Source organism: Pseudochaenichthys georgianus, chromosome 14 (assembly GCF_902827115.2).
Source record: "Pseudochaenichthys georgianus chromosome 14, fPseGeo1.2, whole genome shotgun sequence".
Classification (NCBI taxonomy): domain Eukaryota; kingdom Metazoa; phylum Chordata; class Actinopteri; order Perciformes; family Channichthyidae; genus Pseudochaenichthys; species Pseudochaenichthys georgianus.
The window spans coordinates 29,811,771-29,830,196 of NC_047516.1; the positions used below are offsets into that span (position 1 = coordinate 29,811,771).

The 18,426-nt window shown below is 38.2% G+C and overlaps 2 protein-coding genes across 4 annotated transcripts in view; both read right to left on the reverse strand.

Moving 5' to 3' along the window:
- Window positions 1-926: 926 nt before the first annotated feature.
- Window positions 927-7,713, reverse strand: npm1a (nucleophosmin 1a). Its single transcript, XM_034099478.2, has 10 exons — window positions 7,554-7,713; window positions 6,268-6,347; window positions 5,522-5,641; window positions 5,304-5,397; window positions 5,028-5,146; window positions 4,887-4,945; window positions 4,500-4,611; window positions 4,234-4,344; window positions 4,037-4,111; window positions 927-2,111 (listed from the first exon to the last, which is right to left on the reverse strand). Exons 1-10 carry the CDS (start codon window positions 7,600-7,602, stop codon window positions 2,061-2,063), a joined length of 870 nt encoding a protein of 289 aa, XP_033955369.1. The 5' UTR covers window positions 7,603-7,713; the 3' UTR covers window positions 927-2,060.
- A 3,054-nt stretch (window positions 7,714-10,767) lies between these two features.
- Window positions 10,768-18,426, reverse strand: part of kcnip1b (Kv channel interacting protein 1 b) — an 80,810-nt gene continuing 73,151 nt past the window's right edge. For all 3 annotated transcript variants that reach the window (XM_034099789.2, XM_034099790.2, XM_034099791.2), the window contains 7 exons: window positions 13,178-13,302; window positions 12,598-12,667; window positions 12,441-12,511; window positions 12,238-12,345; window positions 12,052-12,156; window positions 11,701-11,763; window positions 10,768-10,906 (listed from right to left, as the gene is read on the reverse strand). In XM_034099789.2, the coding sequence (XP_033955680.1) occupies window positions 10,859-10,906; window positions 11,701-11,763; window positions 12,052-12,156; window positions 12,238-12,345; window positions 12,441-12,511; window positions 12,598-12,667; window positions 13,178-13,302 (590 nt within the window). In that variant the 3' untranslated portion in view covers window positions 10,768-10,858. The remainder of the gene's footprint in view (window positions 10,907-11,700; window positions 11,764-12,051; window positions 12,157-12,237; window positions 12,346-12,440; window positions 12,512-12,597; window positions 12,668-13,177; window positions 13,303-18,426) is intronic.

An 18,426-nucleotide genomic window follows, 5' to 3' on the forward strand; every position in this document is an offset into this window, starting at 1 on the left:
CAGATGGCTTGATATTTATTTATACAATAAAAATATATGCATGCTTAAAACAAGTTTTGAATTTTAATAGCGTATTTATAATCCTGTAACAAAACAACCAAAGGAAGTCAAAGGAGCTATTTAAACAAGTTCCTGTTTGCTGACCTCATTAGTTCACTTTAATGAATACTGGTACTCAGACTTTCCTGTATGAAATTAAAACATTAGGAATCCCTGATTACAGCTAAAAGGGTTCTACAATTTATAATAACTGCATTTAAAAGAAGTGTTTGAGCATTGCATGGAACAATTAGAGGCTCTGCACTAACCAACTGAAAAAGTACAATAACAGTTCACAAGCTCTGTCCTTGAAGTCATATTAAACAATAGACAGTGCATGCTGTGAAACAATGGCACGGTTGGCATATCGACTTGTTTAAGCAATGATGTCTGGTTGCAGATGATTTAGTTACTGAGGTGTGAACCTGAACTAATCCATCTACCTGCAGCTTCATCAGGCCTGCTTTGGTTATATTGCCACCTGGTGGTTTGTACAGGTAACTGCTTTAAATTAGACGTGGATGGATGCACTGGACATTAGTGTATTATACTTCAGTTCAACAGTTATCTTATCAGAATTATTTCCTATGAGGCTCAAAACAAACTGATAGCCCCGTTACATTAACTTGTCCTAACATCCACATTTTTATTAAATGCGGACATGACAAAGCAGGTATAGATATACATTTAAACTTAGAAATGTCAATAAAAATTCTCCTGACATTGCACAACTATTAATATGTAGTCTAAAATGCAATAGAAAGGTGTGCACATTACCAGTGTAGTAAACAATGCTGTATTAAGCCATTTTTAAACATCACAATATGGTTGTGTTGAAACTTAAAAGACTAATCAAAATTCATTGCATAGTCAAAGAAACACAAAAGTTGTTTTGCTTTAAATTTTATTAGGAAGAACATTGTTGCCACAAAGAAAACCATAAACCTGTATTTATCTTCAAATAGGGTATGTTTTTGATGGCAGATAATTGGAACAGTGGAAACACATTACTTTCCATCAACACTCACAGTCCAACTCACAGTATATTTTCATTCCAACAAACGTACACTTGCTTCTTTAGAACATGGAATGAAGTACTACGCTAACAGGCCTCATGCATCAACATTTTTAATAATACTTTAACCGACCACATGAGCACAGAACTTGGGGACTTTCTAAACTTTAATACAGGTGATTAAGTCTTAGAATATTTAGTAAAATCCTTGTTTGGAGGGTTTTAATCAACTTGATTTTAAAAGAAGAATCCAGTAAATTCCTTCATGCATTCAGTCACTCAGAGCGAGCTCTCAACCTAGCAGTCGCAGCGGCAAAGAACAGAAACATCTCCACTAGCGATACATCTACGATGCTTCATTAGCGCGGGTTGCTGCTTAATAGCAAATGGTTGAGAAGTTATGGACGGTAACACATTCATTAAAAACAACAACATTTGAATTCTGATAAAAGGTTAAGCTAACAGTTTGTTAAGGGATCTTGAGCGTTGTAATCTCACATTAGCATAACATTCAAAGCATTTCAAAAGGTGCTACTTTTACATGTTCATGTTGGGCTTTACTAGAAATATTAACAGCTTTAACAAATCTGACCAATGATGGCCGACATCTACTGAACTTTGATTGGCTGTTGAATAATAATTGTATTGAGCAGCTTGGTTGTTATTGGTATGCGGTTTATGATTGGATGCACGTTTATATTTCCTGCATGAGACCAAATGACTCGACTGTAAAAAAAACTAATGAAAGTATCCTCCATACTCAGGTGCCAACAATCTCGCAAGGATTTTATTTACACATTTACAAAGATGCAAATTTGTGTGTGATGTAAAGACAATGCACCACCATAATGCACCGTCAGCATCCACATCACTCTCACTCTACAGCAGGCGGTGGAGCTGGACTACATAGAGAAGTAACGACAAGTGTGAGGCACTGAGTTTGGTTTGAGGGTTTGAGGGGAGCGATGGGTATAAACATAAAAAGAGACCATAAAAATACTGAGACTTATTTAGTATCCTTCACCGTCTGCCTCCACTTCCACAGGTCGGAAATGATCTGAAGAAATACAAAACTGAAGGTTAATACAGTGACCAGACGCAGACATTAAATATGTTTAGTTACAGAGTTTAAAACCATAGCCCTTTTCTAATTGACTTCTATAAAAATTAACGAGTCACAAAGTTGTCTTAAAGCTCCCCAGTGGGAGGTCTCAAATTGGTATTAAAGTAACAAAATCGGAGCAATTAAAACCAGTTACAATAACTTCCTTTAAGACGAGACACCCCAGGTGAATAGGGTAATTTTTTTAACTTAAAGGTATCAGCTAGAAATTTCTCCAGTTAATTACTTGCAATAAGGCAATTGTTTTTTGTATTACAAGTTCTGAAATAGCATGTTTAAATATGCAAATGACCCATTATCTCATTAAATATGCACATATTTTAACACATTTCAGGAATCGAAATCTGAACTTTGGATAAAGCCAGGTTCAAAATTCTTGTTTCATTTTGTAGTCATATTAGTATCTAAGGCTTTTACAGAAGGGATATTGGATATCTCTTTTTATCACTCCATAAATCAGAAAATACTGTCAACAGCCCTAAAATATCAATTTTTCGCCATGTTTTAGGTATACAATGTTGTATAATTCAGGCTATGAATGATATATGAATAAACCCTCTGTAAAAGCCTTCATAATATTGATAGGAATATAACTGGAAGGTTTGGTGTATCTACGTGCTACTGAAGTTGAAATGTCGAACTCAGAGTAGGAGAAAAAACGACCTTTAAAGATTGCAGTGAGGCGCTAGCTAAACCCTCCTGTTCTTTGGATGACAGCTTGCGCCTCAACGCACTCCGTGAAGGTATTTCATGTTCGGGGTCATTCGTTTTTTGTATAATCTTGCTTCGTGCAATTTATAGCGGAAAACTAACCAGGAAGTGTTTTAGCACACCACGTGACACATCTGAACGAATCACGTTGCCAGAAATTGACACCAGTCAATGAGATTTAGTTTCTTATTTTAAGACCCCTTTGTACTTTCACGATTGGTTGCTTATACAAAGGAAATGACCATATTTGGATCCGATGAGATTGTGCAGGAGAGACACAGCTTTCCAACGATATCTCTGTTGACATGCTGCACACAGCGGTCGCGGTGCTTTATCGTTAGAATGCTAACTTTTGGTGAATTTAGGAGAAATCTACAGACGCAAATAGACAAACTATAGTCAAATAAACACTTAAATGTGTATTTTGTACGTTTTCCTTCCAAAAGCCTGAAAGAAAACATGTTATAGAATCAAAATAGCACAAAATCTCAAAATTGACCAGTACTTGAAAAACAATGTTTTTGCCTGCCGTGTCTCGCCTTAAGCAATTTAAAAACGGGACGCAAAACGTTTTGTATTTTGAAAGATGCTCCTATGCTGAGAACTATCAAGTCACCACAAACATTTTCGATTAATGTCAAGAGATGCTCCAGCTCCAGTCAGGTTTGCTTGTTGGTAACAACAGCCTGGTTGTTGTTTTGCTTCAGCAGAGCAGTGTTACAGTATATAGGTCAGTTTGACTGTATTGTAGTGTACTGGATCTCCACCAGGTGGCAGCGGAAGCTATGCAAATAATACTGTACAACAATTGTATGCATAAAATAAAAAGATAACCTTGTTGGCTTCTTGTTCTGTTATCAGATGTTTTTTTACATGGCGTGTAGACTACCTGATTGACCGCACGTTCAGAAGAACCACAACAAATGCACGCACACGAGTATTTTGAAAAAGTCTAATTGTTTCAGTCAGACATAAAGTAGGAATATTTTTGAATGAAAGCATCAGCACAACCAAAATGGTTTGCGTTAACAAGACTTTCGCAAATGTATCAACATCTTTATGGCAAGTCAACTCAAATTAAGAATGATACTAAAAAACTTCACTGATCGAAGATACTTTAGAACAAAAAAGGTAAACTCGTACTGTACCTTGGTGTCGGCGACATTAAGACCATTCTTCACAAAGTTCTCAAACTTGGCCTGGACACTGGGTAATTTGACTCCCTGTGGACCGGCAACAACAAATGAGCACATTTCAATATTGACACCATGTTTCTCTTAAGTTAAGAGGATAATGATAATTATAAAAGACCAGTTGATTTCAAAGCTTTTCCAAGGACACACACCTTCTTCACGGACTCCATCATCTTGCTCTTCAGCTCAGGGATGGTTGGGGTGGTTTTGGGAGTTGTTGGGGATTTAGGCGTCCTCTCCCCTTTACCTTTGGGGGTCTTATCCTAAAAAGGAACAGCACATTTAGATATTAGGAATGATACAATCATTTGGAGAAATTACACTGGATATGACAACTTCACCAAGTTTTAAATAATACAGTGACAAAATCTCAAAACATTGAAACAGATATCATAAAGTCTGAAAAGGAGATCATTACCTGTTTTTTAGCAGGAGTGCTTGGCTTTGGGCTCTTGCCGTTCTGTTGTTTGGACGGTGTCACCTTGGCCTTAACAGGTGACTCTTCTTCCACGCTCTCATCCTCATCCTCCCTAAAAAAATAAACAGATCAATAAAAAGTCAGATAGAAAAGGAACCACCCAAATCTCAGAAAAATGCATTACTGTAACGTATGCATTTAGAATGAATACATCTTTAAATGCCATGTCAGCAGTTTGATCTTAAAATCACCATTACTAACTTTGATCAAATGCAAACATTTAAACTGTTCTTTTTGTATTAATCATTTCCTCCACTGTTGTTAATAAACCTCACAATTACTTTTATTAGAAAATATCAAGTCTAAATGTTGGGACTTGGTACTCACTCATCATCATCATCATCCTCGTCTTCATCATCATCCTCCATCTCAATTTTCATTTTTTTCTGTGGAGGAGGTAAAGAGTTGGTCACTTTAAGTGAATTAAGAGATTAAAAGATGAAAACAGTGACAGGTGCAAAAACAAACCTGAGACTTGGCGGCAGGGGAGGAAGCGGGTCGCTTCTTTGACGTCTTGACTTCTTCCTCCGCATCCTCTTCTTCTTCCTCCTCGTCGTCTTCATCAAAGGACTGGTCGGCCTCCATCACTAAGATGAATTTAGAAGTGTTAGAATGCACTACTAACACTGAGAAACGTGCATACTCAGACTTTAACAACAAGTGAATTATTTAAAAGCCCTCCCAATAAACCACATTGAAATCCAACAGTTAACACATCCTTATACTGTTGTAAGAAACACTCACTGACGAGGTGTTGTCCACTGATGTGGATTGGACCGGAACCTGCCTTCAGACGGAAAGTAGCCGGGGGGGTGATAGTGAAACCACCGAGACACACCTGCAATAAAAACACTGTTAATTCTTTTCTGAGCGGGTGTTGGTGACGTAGCATTATCCAACCGGAGTAGGGCGTTTAAATGAGACGAAGAAGTATGTTCATGTATCGGTTTGTGTTTACTTACACTTGGCAGGGTGGAGGGCCTCAGGGAGACCAGCACTGCCTTGATTTTCTGACCCTCCATGTCCTGTCCTTCCACCTCCACCATGTGCAGCTCGTCTGCGGTGCCGGGGTCCACACAGGCCTGAGAGAGGGGGGGGCAGCAGAAGACTGTTAACCTTCAGGGTCCGATCTGTTCACAATAACTACGTTTGCCAAACAAAGCCGACTACCCACAGGAACAAAAGTTCCATATAATAATCCAATAAATAGAGTTTATACTTGTTCGAAACCATATTTGGCAAAAGGATCCATTTTATTCAACAAAAATAATCTACACACATTCATACATTTAATTTGGATACTAACAAAGACAACAAAATGCAAACCATATGAATATAAGCTGAAATGTTTGGACCCTAAAAAAACTACAGTAAGGGAGAAAAGCTCATGCTTGACTTTGTTATAGGGTATTAAGTTAAGACTCAAATTGCATTCATTAAGCTTGTGTGTAGTTATTTTTGTGATTATTTCCAATATTTGAGGAGTGACAGGAATGCAACTGAAAGGGGTTCAGTAAAAGACAGGATGATGATTGCCATTAGATTTGAACTTTAAATAAAAATGTGACCGATTTTATTCTATTGGTGTGATCCACATTCAGCTTCTCGGGACACATCGAGGCACAAGGGAATGTAGAGTAAACAACGTTTTCATTGAGCCAGCCACTTCATAATATATGTACAAATGATAAAATCTCCGAGTACTCACCATTCTTAAATCAAGCTGATGCTCAAATTCATCTTCCTCCGGGTTGAACACCATATCCTTTCCTGCTTCCAGCACACAGCCTGAAGACAAAATGTATACAAAGGATATCAGTCATTTAGCATTACAAATACAAATTGGAGGAAGTGACTTCACTTGGGTGTAAAGTGTTATATTTCAAATGAACACAAGAGGGAGCCACACTGAATATGTGACTTTTTCCACATGGCCAGACACGAGGAATCACCACTAGATTAGGGGCTATAATTCTAAAACAATTCAATTAAACTGTATGGTTCAATTTAAGAAAACAAATTGGGTGTCTGTGTCTTATATTGTAATGTACATGTATAGCTTTCGAATAAATACATATATCTAGACACAATGTGGACTCTTCTTTTGTCTAAAACACCATTTCAACGTTATAATCCATTCCTTACCGACTTATTACTCGTTCATATATGATATTACACGTGTCGACACAAGGCACTACATTTGACTTATCATTTTTGGACATCTTTCTTAAATGATATTCCAATCGCAGTCAAATACAATAGCAGAGATTTCCAACACATACATCCTATCATTTCTAAATATAATTTCCATCCCACGAGGAGGAAAGGTCTGCTCGGGTGATGAGACAGAGTGTCACATATTTCAAAAGTAACTAGACATTGTAACTAATTTAGTCTCAACGACACATAAGGACATACAAAAGTAGTTGTATAGGATGAAGTCAAAGAAACATAATGACCTAATTACAAGATAAAGGAACTACTTTAGCTATTGGTCGGAGGAAGCTAGCAGGCACCGCATGATATCAAACCACGTTGAATTTTATTTCCCACGACAAGCTCAACAGTCATCGAACACATCTGCTTAAACGGTCCACTTAAGATTCACAACATGTAATAGATACTGCCATATAGTTCTAATGTCTAGAGGAAATAAATTAATGGAATATCAAACGTTGTTCGCGAAACAAGGGCGCCGCCATGTTGTTGTATAGTCCAACACGTGTGTGCTAAGTAGCCTGCTCTGAAGCCATGCTGTTCACCTCATTCAACCTCCTGCGACCAACTCACAACCATTAACACCGCAAGATATTGGGCTAAACATACTGTTAATATGACAGTATGTAGAGTATCTGCCTTTAGTACAGTTTAATATGCAGTTCAAATGCTTTATTTAATGAATTTCACAAAAAACCAGCCTAGCATAAGGATGACCCGTTGTGTTAAAACACCTTAAAGTGACATGGTGAAAGACATGCAGAGGGTAATTCTCACCGTAAAGAAAGGTCTGTGGGGCCATTTGTTCTTCGTCCATTCCGATCATTTCTAGTATAAAACGCTGAGAGACTACTGCTTGTCTGCGGTGTGAAGAACGACCAACTACTGCTGCTGGAGAGAGTGCTAACTAACGTGGTCGGTGCGCCGCCTCCTGCTTCTTCTTCTCTGACCCTAAACGAGACATTGAGAAAATACACAGCGCCACCCAGTGGACCACTATAGGTACGACTCAGCCCACAGCCGTTAGATAGGATGGAAAGATGTGTTTCAAAAGCTGCTGCTGCTGCTGCTGCTGCTGCTGCTGCTGCTTCTTCTTCTTCTTCTTCTTCTTCTTCTTCTTCTTCTTCTTCTTCTTCTTCTTCTTCTTCTTCTTCTTCTTCTTCTTCTTCTTCTTCTTCTTCTTCTTCTTCTTCTTCTTCTATGGCGGTTGGAAAACTTCAAAAGCCTGTTAAGGAGGTGGGAGAAGTATTCAGATAGCCTATTGTACTTAGTGGTGGCAGGTAACCAAGTAGTTTACTCAAGTAATGCACTTGAGTACTATTTTGAGGGACTTGTACTTTACTTGAGTATATTCCTTTTTTTTTTACATTCTTTGTACTTCTATTCCACAATAATTCAGAGGTAAATTGTGCACTTTTACTTCATTAATGTAATACCTTTAGTTACTTTGCAGAATTTGATTAAAAAGCGAAATGTAAACAACACTTCATTAAGACTTTAGATACATATGGAGTAAAGCCCTGCAGTATACAAATTCATAATAACTAGCTTCACCTTTACCAGCTTTGATAACACTTTAATGCAATCATTATAATCAATAATATATATATTTCTGAAATGGGCCTATTTGCATAATTAAAGTACATTTACTTTTGGTACTTTAAGTATATTTTCATGCTAATAGTTTTGTACCTTTTCTTGAGTGACATTTGGAATGCAGGACTTTTACTGTACTTGTAACAGAATATGTCTACACTCTGGTACTTCTACTTTTGGTACTTGTACTGTACAAGCAGAGGTGGGAGAAGTACTTAGATGTTGTACTTAAGTAAAAGTAGAAGTACCAAAGTGTAGGAATACTCTGTTATAAGTAAAAGTCCTGCATTCAAAATGTTATTCAAGAAAAAGTACAAAAGTATAAAAGTATTAGCATCAAAATATACTTAACATTCTAAAAGTAAAAGTACTCCTTCTGCAGATGGGCCCATTTCAGAATAATATATATGGTATGTTTTGATTACAGTTATTGATGCAGATTAAAGTGTTATCAATGCTGGTAAAGGTGCAGCTAGTTTTAATGACTTTGTATACTGCAGGGTAGCTGGTAAATTTACTCCAGGTGGAACTAAAGTCTGATTTAAGTGTCGATTATGTTTTATATAATTAATCCAAATCTGCAAAGTAACTTAAGGTATTAAATGTATTTAGTACAAAATGTCCCTCTGAATTGTAGAGGGTAGAAGTACAAAGTAGCAGAAAATGGAGATACTACAAGTACCAGTAAGTACATACTTAACTTATTTAAGTCCATAGTATTTGTGCTTTTACTTACATAATGGATCTGAGTACTTGTTCCTACCCTTGGTGACATCTACTATTTTGTTGTATAGAAGGAAGGTCTAATAATAGCTAAATAATTATAATGTAAGAAATGTATTCTTTTTTATCACTCTCAATATTTAACTTATTTTTATTTTGATAATAATCTTAATTTGTTCCATCAACTTTTATAGTTATTATTATTAATTGACTATAAAATCTAAACATCGTAGGAAGAATACTATAGTCCTGCAGTAAAGACACAGAAACAAAGACAACTAGAAAGTAAAACATCACTCAATTTAAGAATGGACCTGTTTATTTGTATGGCTTAAATATGTTTCTGTTGGTGAGATTTAATAACCGTTCCACGCAGAGATATCAGACACCAGAGGCTGTGATGCACCGTACAGAGAACAGCTCACTGACACCTGAAGTCTGTCTGTATCCGTCAGCGTGACATCACAGGGGGGTTCGGGTGGAGGAGGCAGTGCCACATGTTCACTAGATAGAGCCGTCCTACAGTAGGTGTCATCAGAACATCACATTCCAAAAAGCTGACATTCAATATTATTTCCCTGCAAGATTATCAGATTTGTTTCATACCAGGATTTTATTAGAATGGACTATATACTTAAATCTCAGCTTTATTGGCCGAGTATGTGTACACATAAAATGAGTTTTTTCGCTAATAGGTATATAATTTCATGTATAATAATAACATAGCTAATAGCAAACTCATACTTTCTTTACCATAATTGACTGCATCATGTTGAACCGGTCACATGTGCGAATAAAACCGATTGGTTTGATGATCATAAAGCCTCTTTCTGATGAAAATACCCAATCATGCACATCATTCACAATACTTTTTTTCAAAACATTTTTTGACAACACTGATTTGACCACAGTAAGCAAAGCAGCAGGTGAAAATATAAAAGAATGATTCGATTTCTTTTTTTTCCACTAATACCTAAGGTCCATCATGAACAGGAAGACAGGCACGCAACATATCAGACCCATGAAATGTAATGTTTCCAAATTGACTTTAGAGAGACTTAACAGCGAGCATCAGACAGACTCAGCAGCCAGGTAGACACAAAGGAACAGCAGTCACAGCGATGCATTCGATACATGTGGAAGTCTTTATGGCCAAATTCCCGTAATAAATCGGACAATTGTTGGGTGAAAAATCGAAACCTCTTGCAAAAGCATGCAATAATATTTTTGGCCAAAAAATATCCTCTTTTTTGGCAAACAAAGTTGTGCTGGTTAAACAAAAGCTCTTTGCAGGTCGGGAGCAGCCTTGTAATGCAGGAGCATCTTTATCAGGTAACAGGACAATCTTCAAGACTGAGAGCAATGTCTGTCGCATCAGTCTCTTTGTATTGTGTGGGGACACTCAGCAGGAAGGCGAAAAGCATTCCAGTCCAGTCCTTTCTTTCAAGTTGTTGTGGGGGGAGGTCTGACTGTATCCAGAGGAGGAGGAGGAGGAGGAGGAGGAGGAGGAGGAGGAGGAGGAGGAGGAGGAGGAGAAACTGGATGTATTGCACATATGCACACACACACACACACACACACACACACACACACACACACACACACCACACACACACACACACACCACACACACACACACACACACACACACACACACACACACACACACACACACACACACACACACACACACACACACACACACACACACACACACACCAATCCCTCACATTTCATTTTTGTCTTCATCATCTCCCCTTGTTCTACATCACGTTCTCAAACAACTGCATGGAGCTCATCATGGTTTCATCCTACAGAGAGAGAACACAAGTAATCAGGGTGGAATGATGCAATTAATGTACTGACTCCATGATGTATAGGCTGCATGATGACAGCAACCTCCAGTTATAACATCACTTATCTACACAGATTCAAAACAATCCTGTACATGCTGAGGAGATACTTTAGTACATTAAGTATATTGAGAGAATATTACATTGTATTGTTTTTATTGTATTTCTGTTATACTCTCTCATTTTATTTGTTTGTATTTCACATTCTATCTTCTTGTCTTGTATTATTTGCTTGTAATTGTATTTATCCTTTAGCACTGTCATTCATGATTGTGAATCCTGTAAGCCCATTGAGACAATCCGTTTGTGATATTGGGCTGTATACATAAACTTTGATTTGATTGTGATGCTAAAGTCAATTTCTACCGAAGCCCACAGAGGCAAGTGAAGAAAATGTTTTTTAAGTTTAATCTAAATAATTGTCTTTTTACCATACGGACTATGCTTTTTACTGATCTTTGAAAACAGGTTAAAAAAGTGTTGGCAGGTGAAAGCATTGTTTTATTATCAGGAGGATTTTTCCGTTAGTTGTTGCTGTAATACCAATATCTGCCACAAGAGGCTGCATCACCACCCCATGTTCTAATTTAATCATTTCATTTCCACCTTTTAAACAGATAAAAGAAAGCAATATTGTGTGAACCGCTGTGCTTAGAATACATGCTATGTAATATTTACAAATATACAAAGGAAGCACTTTTTACATGTATTTCTTATTATTTCAGATATTTCAGATGCAGGAGAATACATACCTCCTGGCAGGCTATAATAAACTCCTCTAGAGTCACTACTCCATCTTTGTTTTTATCCATTTTCTGTGGAAAAACACATTGCAATATAATACAAATCAGTCTCAAATAAGTCCTGTTGCAACACATATCGATTATAGTAACTACAGAAACATGTTCACAGTATTGAGTACCAACTGGAGAATCATTATACAACATTTGCTAATGACTTCAAATGTATAAGCTTTATGCAACATAAACTTGTAAAGAGTCTCAATGAAGCTAAAATTATCATTTTAGATCCACAGGGGTATCATTGAAGACACTTTACTTTTGACTTTCGTTGATCTTATATTCAAAATAATACTTATTTACCCCGAAAAAGGCGTCCACATGCTGCTGCGGGACGTCTCCCTTTATTGCAGGGTAGGTGAACTTCCCCATCATGTCATAAATTGCCCTCACAATCTCCGTCATTTCCTGAGAACAGACACGGTCACATTGTGATAAGACACAGTCTTCATATTCAACACTGTACACACTCTTAGAGCCCAACCTCACCTCTCTGTTTATGTATCCGTCTTTGTTAATGTCATAAAGATGAAACGTCCACTCGAGCTTTTCTCTCAGCGTTCCCCGCAGCAGTATAGACAAACCCATTACAAAGTCCTGATAGCAATGGAAACCAAGACAAAGTCAGATTCTGAAAGCATCATGGAAGCAAGGAATGAGTCTTATTTGACACAAAATGGAGGAGGACTGACCTTGAACTTAATGGAGCCATTGTTTGTAGTGTCGAAAGCATTGAAGAGATAATGTGCGTACATGCTTGCATCTGAAACACAAAAACAGATGATGTGAGCGGTCTGCTGCTGTGGAAAGGCTTCTCAGAGCAATGAAAGACATTTGATTGCACTTTACCTCCATGAGGGAAGAACTGTGCGTAAATGTGTTTGAATGTTTCCTCATCGACAACCCCACTTGGACACTCCTGAGGAAACACAAACACGGAGTAAGGTTCCTCCACTCTACTGTTGGAAGAAATCAGCAGCACTGTGGAGGCATGACCTCATCACATTTGACCCAGGAATCTCTTACACATTTGAGCTAATTAGCCAGCAAAAAGAGCATTTTTGAATTGTTAAGCAGAACAAAAATAGCTGTATTGTTTATTGCTTTTCTTTAATTTGATATAAAACCGCTGCAGTTAGGAACAATAACCCCTTCAGGCCTTAACACACGTTTTTTGTATGTACTTTTTTTTTTTTTTTTTTAAACTGCTTTTTGTGTCTTGGGTAATTCCACACAATACAAATATATTTTTGTAATTTTTTTGTCAAGACAAAGGATCTTAAAAGAAACTAAAAGAAATCTGAAAAGCTAGATGCCATTTGGAAAAAAAAAAAAAGTGTTTTTATTAAGGTAATCTACATTTTTAAACTTGAAGTTACTTGAATTCACCAAGATAATGTAATAATAAAAGCAGAAAGTGTGTGTTTACATTCTTGAAGCCACGATAGAGGATCTGCAGCTCCTGTTTGCTGAAGTTGGTCTGCGCCTCCAACTGGGAAAGACCCTCCGGCCGGTAACACACCGTCGTCATCTCCAGCTCATCATCTGTTCTATCTACAGCCAGAAAGGATAGAAAGATAAAAAGACATACGTGTATCACACAAAATCATGTCAAGACTTCCTCAATCTCTGTCTGACAAATGCTCTCCCTGTAATACACATGAGTCATCTTAAGGATGTGAGGGTGGCAGCAAAGAAATACACATTTGATAGGACGGCAAAAAAGAGCGCTTGCGGGGGAAGATGAAAGAGTCACAATTCACAATGAGGTAAAAAAAGGGAGAAATGGATTTGGTGGAGGAAAAATACATGCGTCTGACAAATAGATCCCCTTGATGGGTGTATTACTGTGCTCAGTACTGGGTGCTGTGAAGATGGATGGTGGCTAATGATGTAACGAGTGCTCATATTGCTGGGGGTAAGGGTTTGTCACTACGACTGTCTCCAGCTACAGGGCTAAACCAACATCCCAGAATCCGGCAGAGGACACAATCCACACAACAAGTTCGAAGAGATGAGCAAACATCGGAGAGAAAACAGGACATTTTTATTGCATTCACCGGCAGCGTATTTGTTTACACATCAGTCTCTTGTTTACTTGTATATCCCAACTGGTCCCTGTGATATCAGCAGTGTATTTGTGCTTTTATGGAGACCAAGTGATACATCCTATGATGAGTAACTTCAACAAACCATCGGATCTCGCTAATTTCCACAAAGGAACATGGGGATAGATACAAAGGATGAGGTAATGCGTAATATACTAGATTGACTGATTCAAAAAAAGGTGTCAAACACAGTTTAAACATTCATCTTCCTTGTGAGTAAAAGCGTGTCACTCACCACACGACAACACTTGCAAATTTGCTTTCCTGCAAACGCTATAGTGTGATCAGAAACAGATTAAATGAGATGAGGGTGAGAAAAGGAAACGGGGAGATGTGTTGATTAGAAAGGGGGGGGAATGGAGAAATGGGAAAAGAGAAAGACGGAGGTGAAAGTGTGAAGAAAAAGGTGAGAGAAAGAGAATAACACAATATGTTCAGAGGACATAAACAAAACATGGTATTTGATGAAAGCCAACATTAAGTCACTGATCTCTGAAGCAGGATGAGAAAAAGGAAATTGACTTGATTTTGGGGTTACTGGCAAATTAAGGGGGAAATTAACTGTTGGTCTGATGAAAATAAACTTCTGGGGGAAAGGGCCAATATTTCAGATGTTGCTGTGTTGCCAGGATAACAAATATCCAGAGGCATTATTGCATACAGTACAAATAACTAATTCAGATGCGAGAATATAGTTGAGAGATGCGTCTACCTACGGATTGTTTCACACAAAGTGATAATACACACAGTTTATTTTTCAGTTAAGTAGCTTAATCAGCCTCAGACTTTAGCAAGGGTTTCCGAGATAGCATTCAGGCTCTCCACATGAATAGTTTTTCTGCACACAACTAAAACCCACTCAAAACACGATAGGTCAATACTACTCGGAGTACAAACAGAAAGCAGATACCAACATCTTGTCCATTGCCTAGACATATTTGCATTTATGTGCAGCACATATCTGTTAAGAGATTTACGTCTGGGTTATACTCCTAAATGGAAAACAAAATAGGTATGTAGTCTCTGCTTGGATTACAGGTTCTACACATGTGCAGTATATCACTACGCCGGACACATCACACACTGAGGATGACATTTAAACCACATGGACCCAGGCTAGTGGCAGAAGCAAAAAGTACTACTTCCGTTAACTAGTAACTGCTACTGCTTTGGGGTTTAGTAGCACTTATTGATATCCCAAAGGAGGAAAGATTGATCACATTACCACACACATAATGCTATATATAAGAGAGGTATACTCTGACAAGATTCATGCAGATAAATGCTGCAGACACTCTAGTGATGATGCTTGTACTGTAGCAATGAAGGCAGTGGTCTTGATATAAATGGCGCAGCAGCTGCTCTGCTCATAAACATTCATTAGCATGCACTGGGAATAAAGTGTTACACAATGAAGTGATGGAGATAATAATAGGTTTGTGCCAGATGGTGATTTTATAGACAAGCTGCAGCTCTGTCATACTGTTAATGCCAGCTGCTGCAGCTGCTTTAGGACAGTAGTGTTTACACCAGTCTATGGTTTACACACACCACTGATCTGAGTGACAGGTTGTGAAGGTGCTACAAGTGTAGCTTTGATTGTAGACAACAGGTTGGATCCGTTGTGCTTTTCTAGGTTACATTGTAAAGGCCTGGAAGCAGGGGCGGATGTACGGGGGGGGCAAGGGGGGCAGCTGCCCCCCCACTGTAGAGCCTTGCCCCCCCAGCTGCCCCCCTAATTTTTGTTTCCCTAAAATTGTACTAAAACAAACCTACACTATTTCCACAAGCTTCTCAGGCAACATAACAAGCATTACATTACTTAAAAGTGAATCATTTTAAATATCATTTTAGGCCCGTAAAGGCCCTGTCACACTGTCCCGAAATTGACACCCGATGGACACACGATAAAGGAAATGTTCAAATTCGGCTGTGATCGTAGCAACATCGGGCCATTCGTGAGGGAATCTAAGCCATCGTATGACCGCCGGTGGAGTTTCTCAGACTCCGGCAGCAACTTCGTGAGCGGCAACTTCGTAAGGCACTCGTGAGGGCATCTTGTCAAATCGTGTCATCTTCATGTTATCATCGGTGCATTCACATTCACTCTGATCGGGGCGAATGCCCGATGGCACCGAGGATAACAAGATGCCCTCACGATGGCCATACGAAGGGCAAAATTGACACACAAATTCAACACGAAAATGAACCTTCGCAAGGTCCTTCGGCAATTTTTTGGCATGCCAAAGATTTTGCCTCCGCTCACGAAGTTGCTGCCGGAGCCTGAGAAACTCCGCCGGCGGTCATACGAAGGCTTAAGATGCCCTCACGAACGGCCCGATGTTGCTACGATCACAGCCGAATTTGAACATTTCCTTTATCGTGTGTCCATCTGGTTGTTCTATTGCACAACAAAATCATGTAAATATATTATGTAAATAACCCAATTTGTGTTCTGTGAAACTAAAAAGGATATAATATATTATTTTGAAGGACAGTTGACAGGAAATTGTTGTTGTTATGGAAACAACATTACGGAGAAAACGTAATATTTTCTACATATAAAGACGGATAAAGTAAAGAACAAAGTCTGAAGATATCAGTACAGTATCATAGTACTGTAACATAATTGTTTTTGGTACTTTCATTGCAGTTGTATGTCTTAAATGTAATGTAAATGTTGCCTTCGTGTGTGGTTCGGGGCCATCTTCGTGCGAAATTCACAATTCCATATTCGTGTGTCCATCGGGTGTCAATTTCGGGACAGTGTGACAGGGCCTTTAAAAACGCAGCTCCGGCCCTGCATTAAACTGCGGAGCGGCGTTCACACAGCCCGCGGCTCTCACCGCTGCAGAGAGGGAGCGAGCTGTCCCAGTACCTATGGATCATCGCTTTAGTTTGAATCGATAGCTGGGAGATCGATCACTTTGCTAAACTACGCGGTAGCCTACTATTAAATCCACGAAAACTACACATCACAGCCATGAGGCCAGATCAATAAAACCAGGATACATCCTTTACCGTAAAAACTGGATCCAAACACATCTGCCTGTGTGCGCTTGATCAATACTTTCTGATGTTATATTTATGATATGCTACATATTAGCTAGGCTACATGGCCCTAACGTGTAAAGTTATACAAGCATTTGTACCAGTGCTTTTCACAAGTAGACGCTTGCAGGCCAGAGTATAGGAGTGATTCAACACCAACAAAAAGACTTATGAGAAGTGATCAGGACGAACAGAAAGAGGAAAAGGAAAAGAGAGATGAAGAGACCAGGAGGGTCAGAGCAGGAGGAAGAGGAGGAGATGAAGAGACCAGGAGGGTCAGAGCAGGAGGAAGAGGAGGAGATGAAGACATTAGTGAAGAAGAAGAAATATATGTGAGGAATAAAGATGAAGTATCAGAAAGAGGGCCAGAGGCAGGGATCAGGAGGCAGATGAAACTCCAGCTGGACCACATGGTATGTTCTTATTCTCCTTACATATTCCATCCCAGCAGCTCAATCTAGCAGCTCTTAGTATTGACAAATATTGATTGAAATGTGTTGCTGCATGTCACCTGTAGCTCTCTGAAGAGATGGGTGATGTCATTTGTGTACTTAATTATAATTAAGTACTTACAGTATGCAGAATTCTGAGTATTCTCTGAATCGGGTGCCTTTTGGGTCTTTATATCTTTGAAAAATGAAACCAAAATGTTTGGTCATAACATCTGGTAGTGGATTACTTACATGTTCCCACCTCAGGCACAACATATAAATAATTACTAGGAATTTATTTGAAAAAATGTAACAGGGTTGAAGTTTTTGACAAAAAGTAGCCATGAGACCTTGTTTAGCTACTGTAAGATATGGCACCACATGGAAGTCAAGGACATTACAAAATTGTAATATTTTGCAAAACTATTAATTATTTACTATTATTAATTCATACAACATAGTTGAAATGTTGAGCTTGTCAATCTTAATCTGAAAATACAAAAACTGAAATATAGGTAAGAGAAGAAACTGACACTTTTGTGATGTAATTCCCTCAATGCAGATCACACATGGACTGATCCATTATTTTAATAGGAGGGTAAATGGTATGGCGTGACGGGGTTGAAACAAACTGAGGGACAATATTGCAATTTCATAGATAATTCAAGTATTTTTTCAGAATTGATTTTTGATCAGTTAAAGTTGACAATCATATGATTATATTAGCAGCAACATTTTGGGATAATTGGCCATTTTGATTTGTTTAATATTACATTAATATGTAATAATGCTTAGTGAGGACATACAAATATGTCTGTCAAAGACAACCAATTTTTGTGGTTGTCTTAGACAGATTTTTGTCTAAAACAAAATATATATTTAATTTTACATTGTAATGCAAAACAACCTGTTCCATTAATTCATTGCTTTAAAATACATTTTGTAGTTTCCTTTCATTTAAAATGGTTGAGGTAAGCTTGGGGGACTCAAAGGGCACCCGATTGTTTGTCTGAACACCTTGTTTCTCTTGTGCATTAAGAACACTTGTGTTAGGGCATGAATTAACAATAAATAGGTTATATACAGTA

Bases quoted from the DNA above. Each gene is read 5' to 3' on its own strand.
- npm1a (XM_034099478.2), bottom strand. From the start codon at position 7,602: ATGATCGGAATGGACGAAGAACAAATGGCCCCACAGACCTTTCTTTAC. The intron at 5,147-5,303 runs GTGAGTGTTTCT...AATTCATCTTAG, and splicing joins CAGTGGACAACACCTCGTCA to TGATGGAGGCCGACCAGTCC. The intron at 4,112-4,233 runs GTGTGTGTCCTT...GCCGGTCCACAG, and splicing joins TGATGGAGTCCGTGAAGAAG to GGAGTCAAATTACCCAGTGT.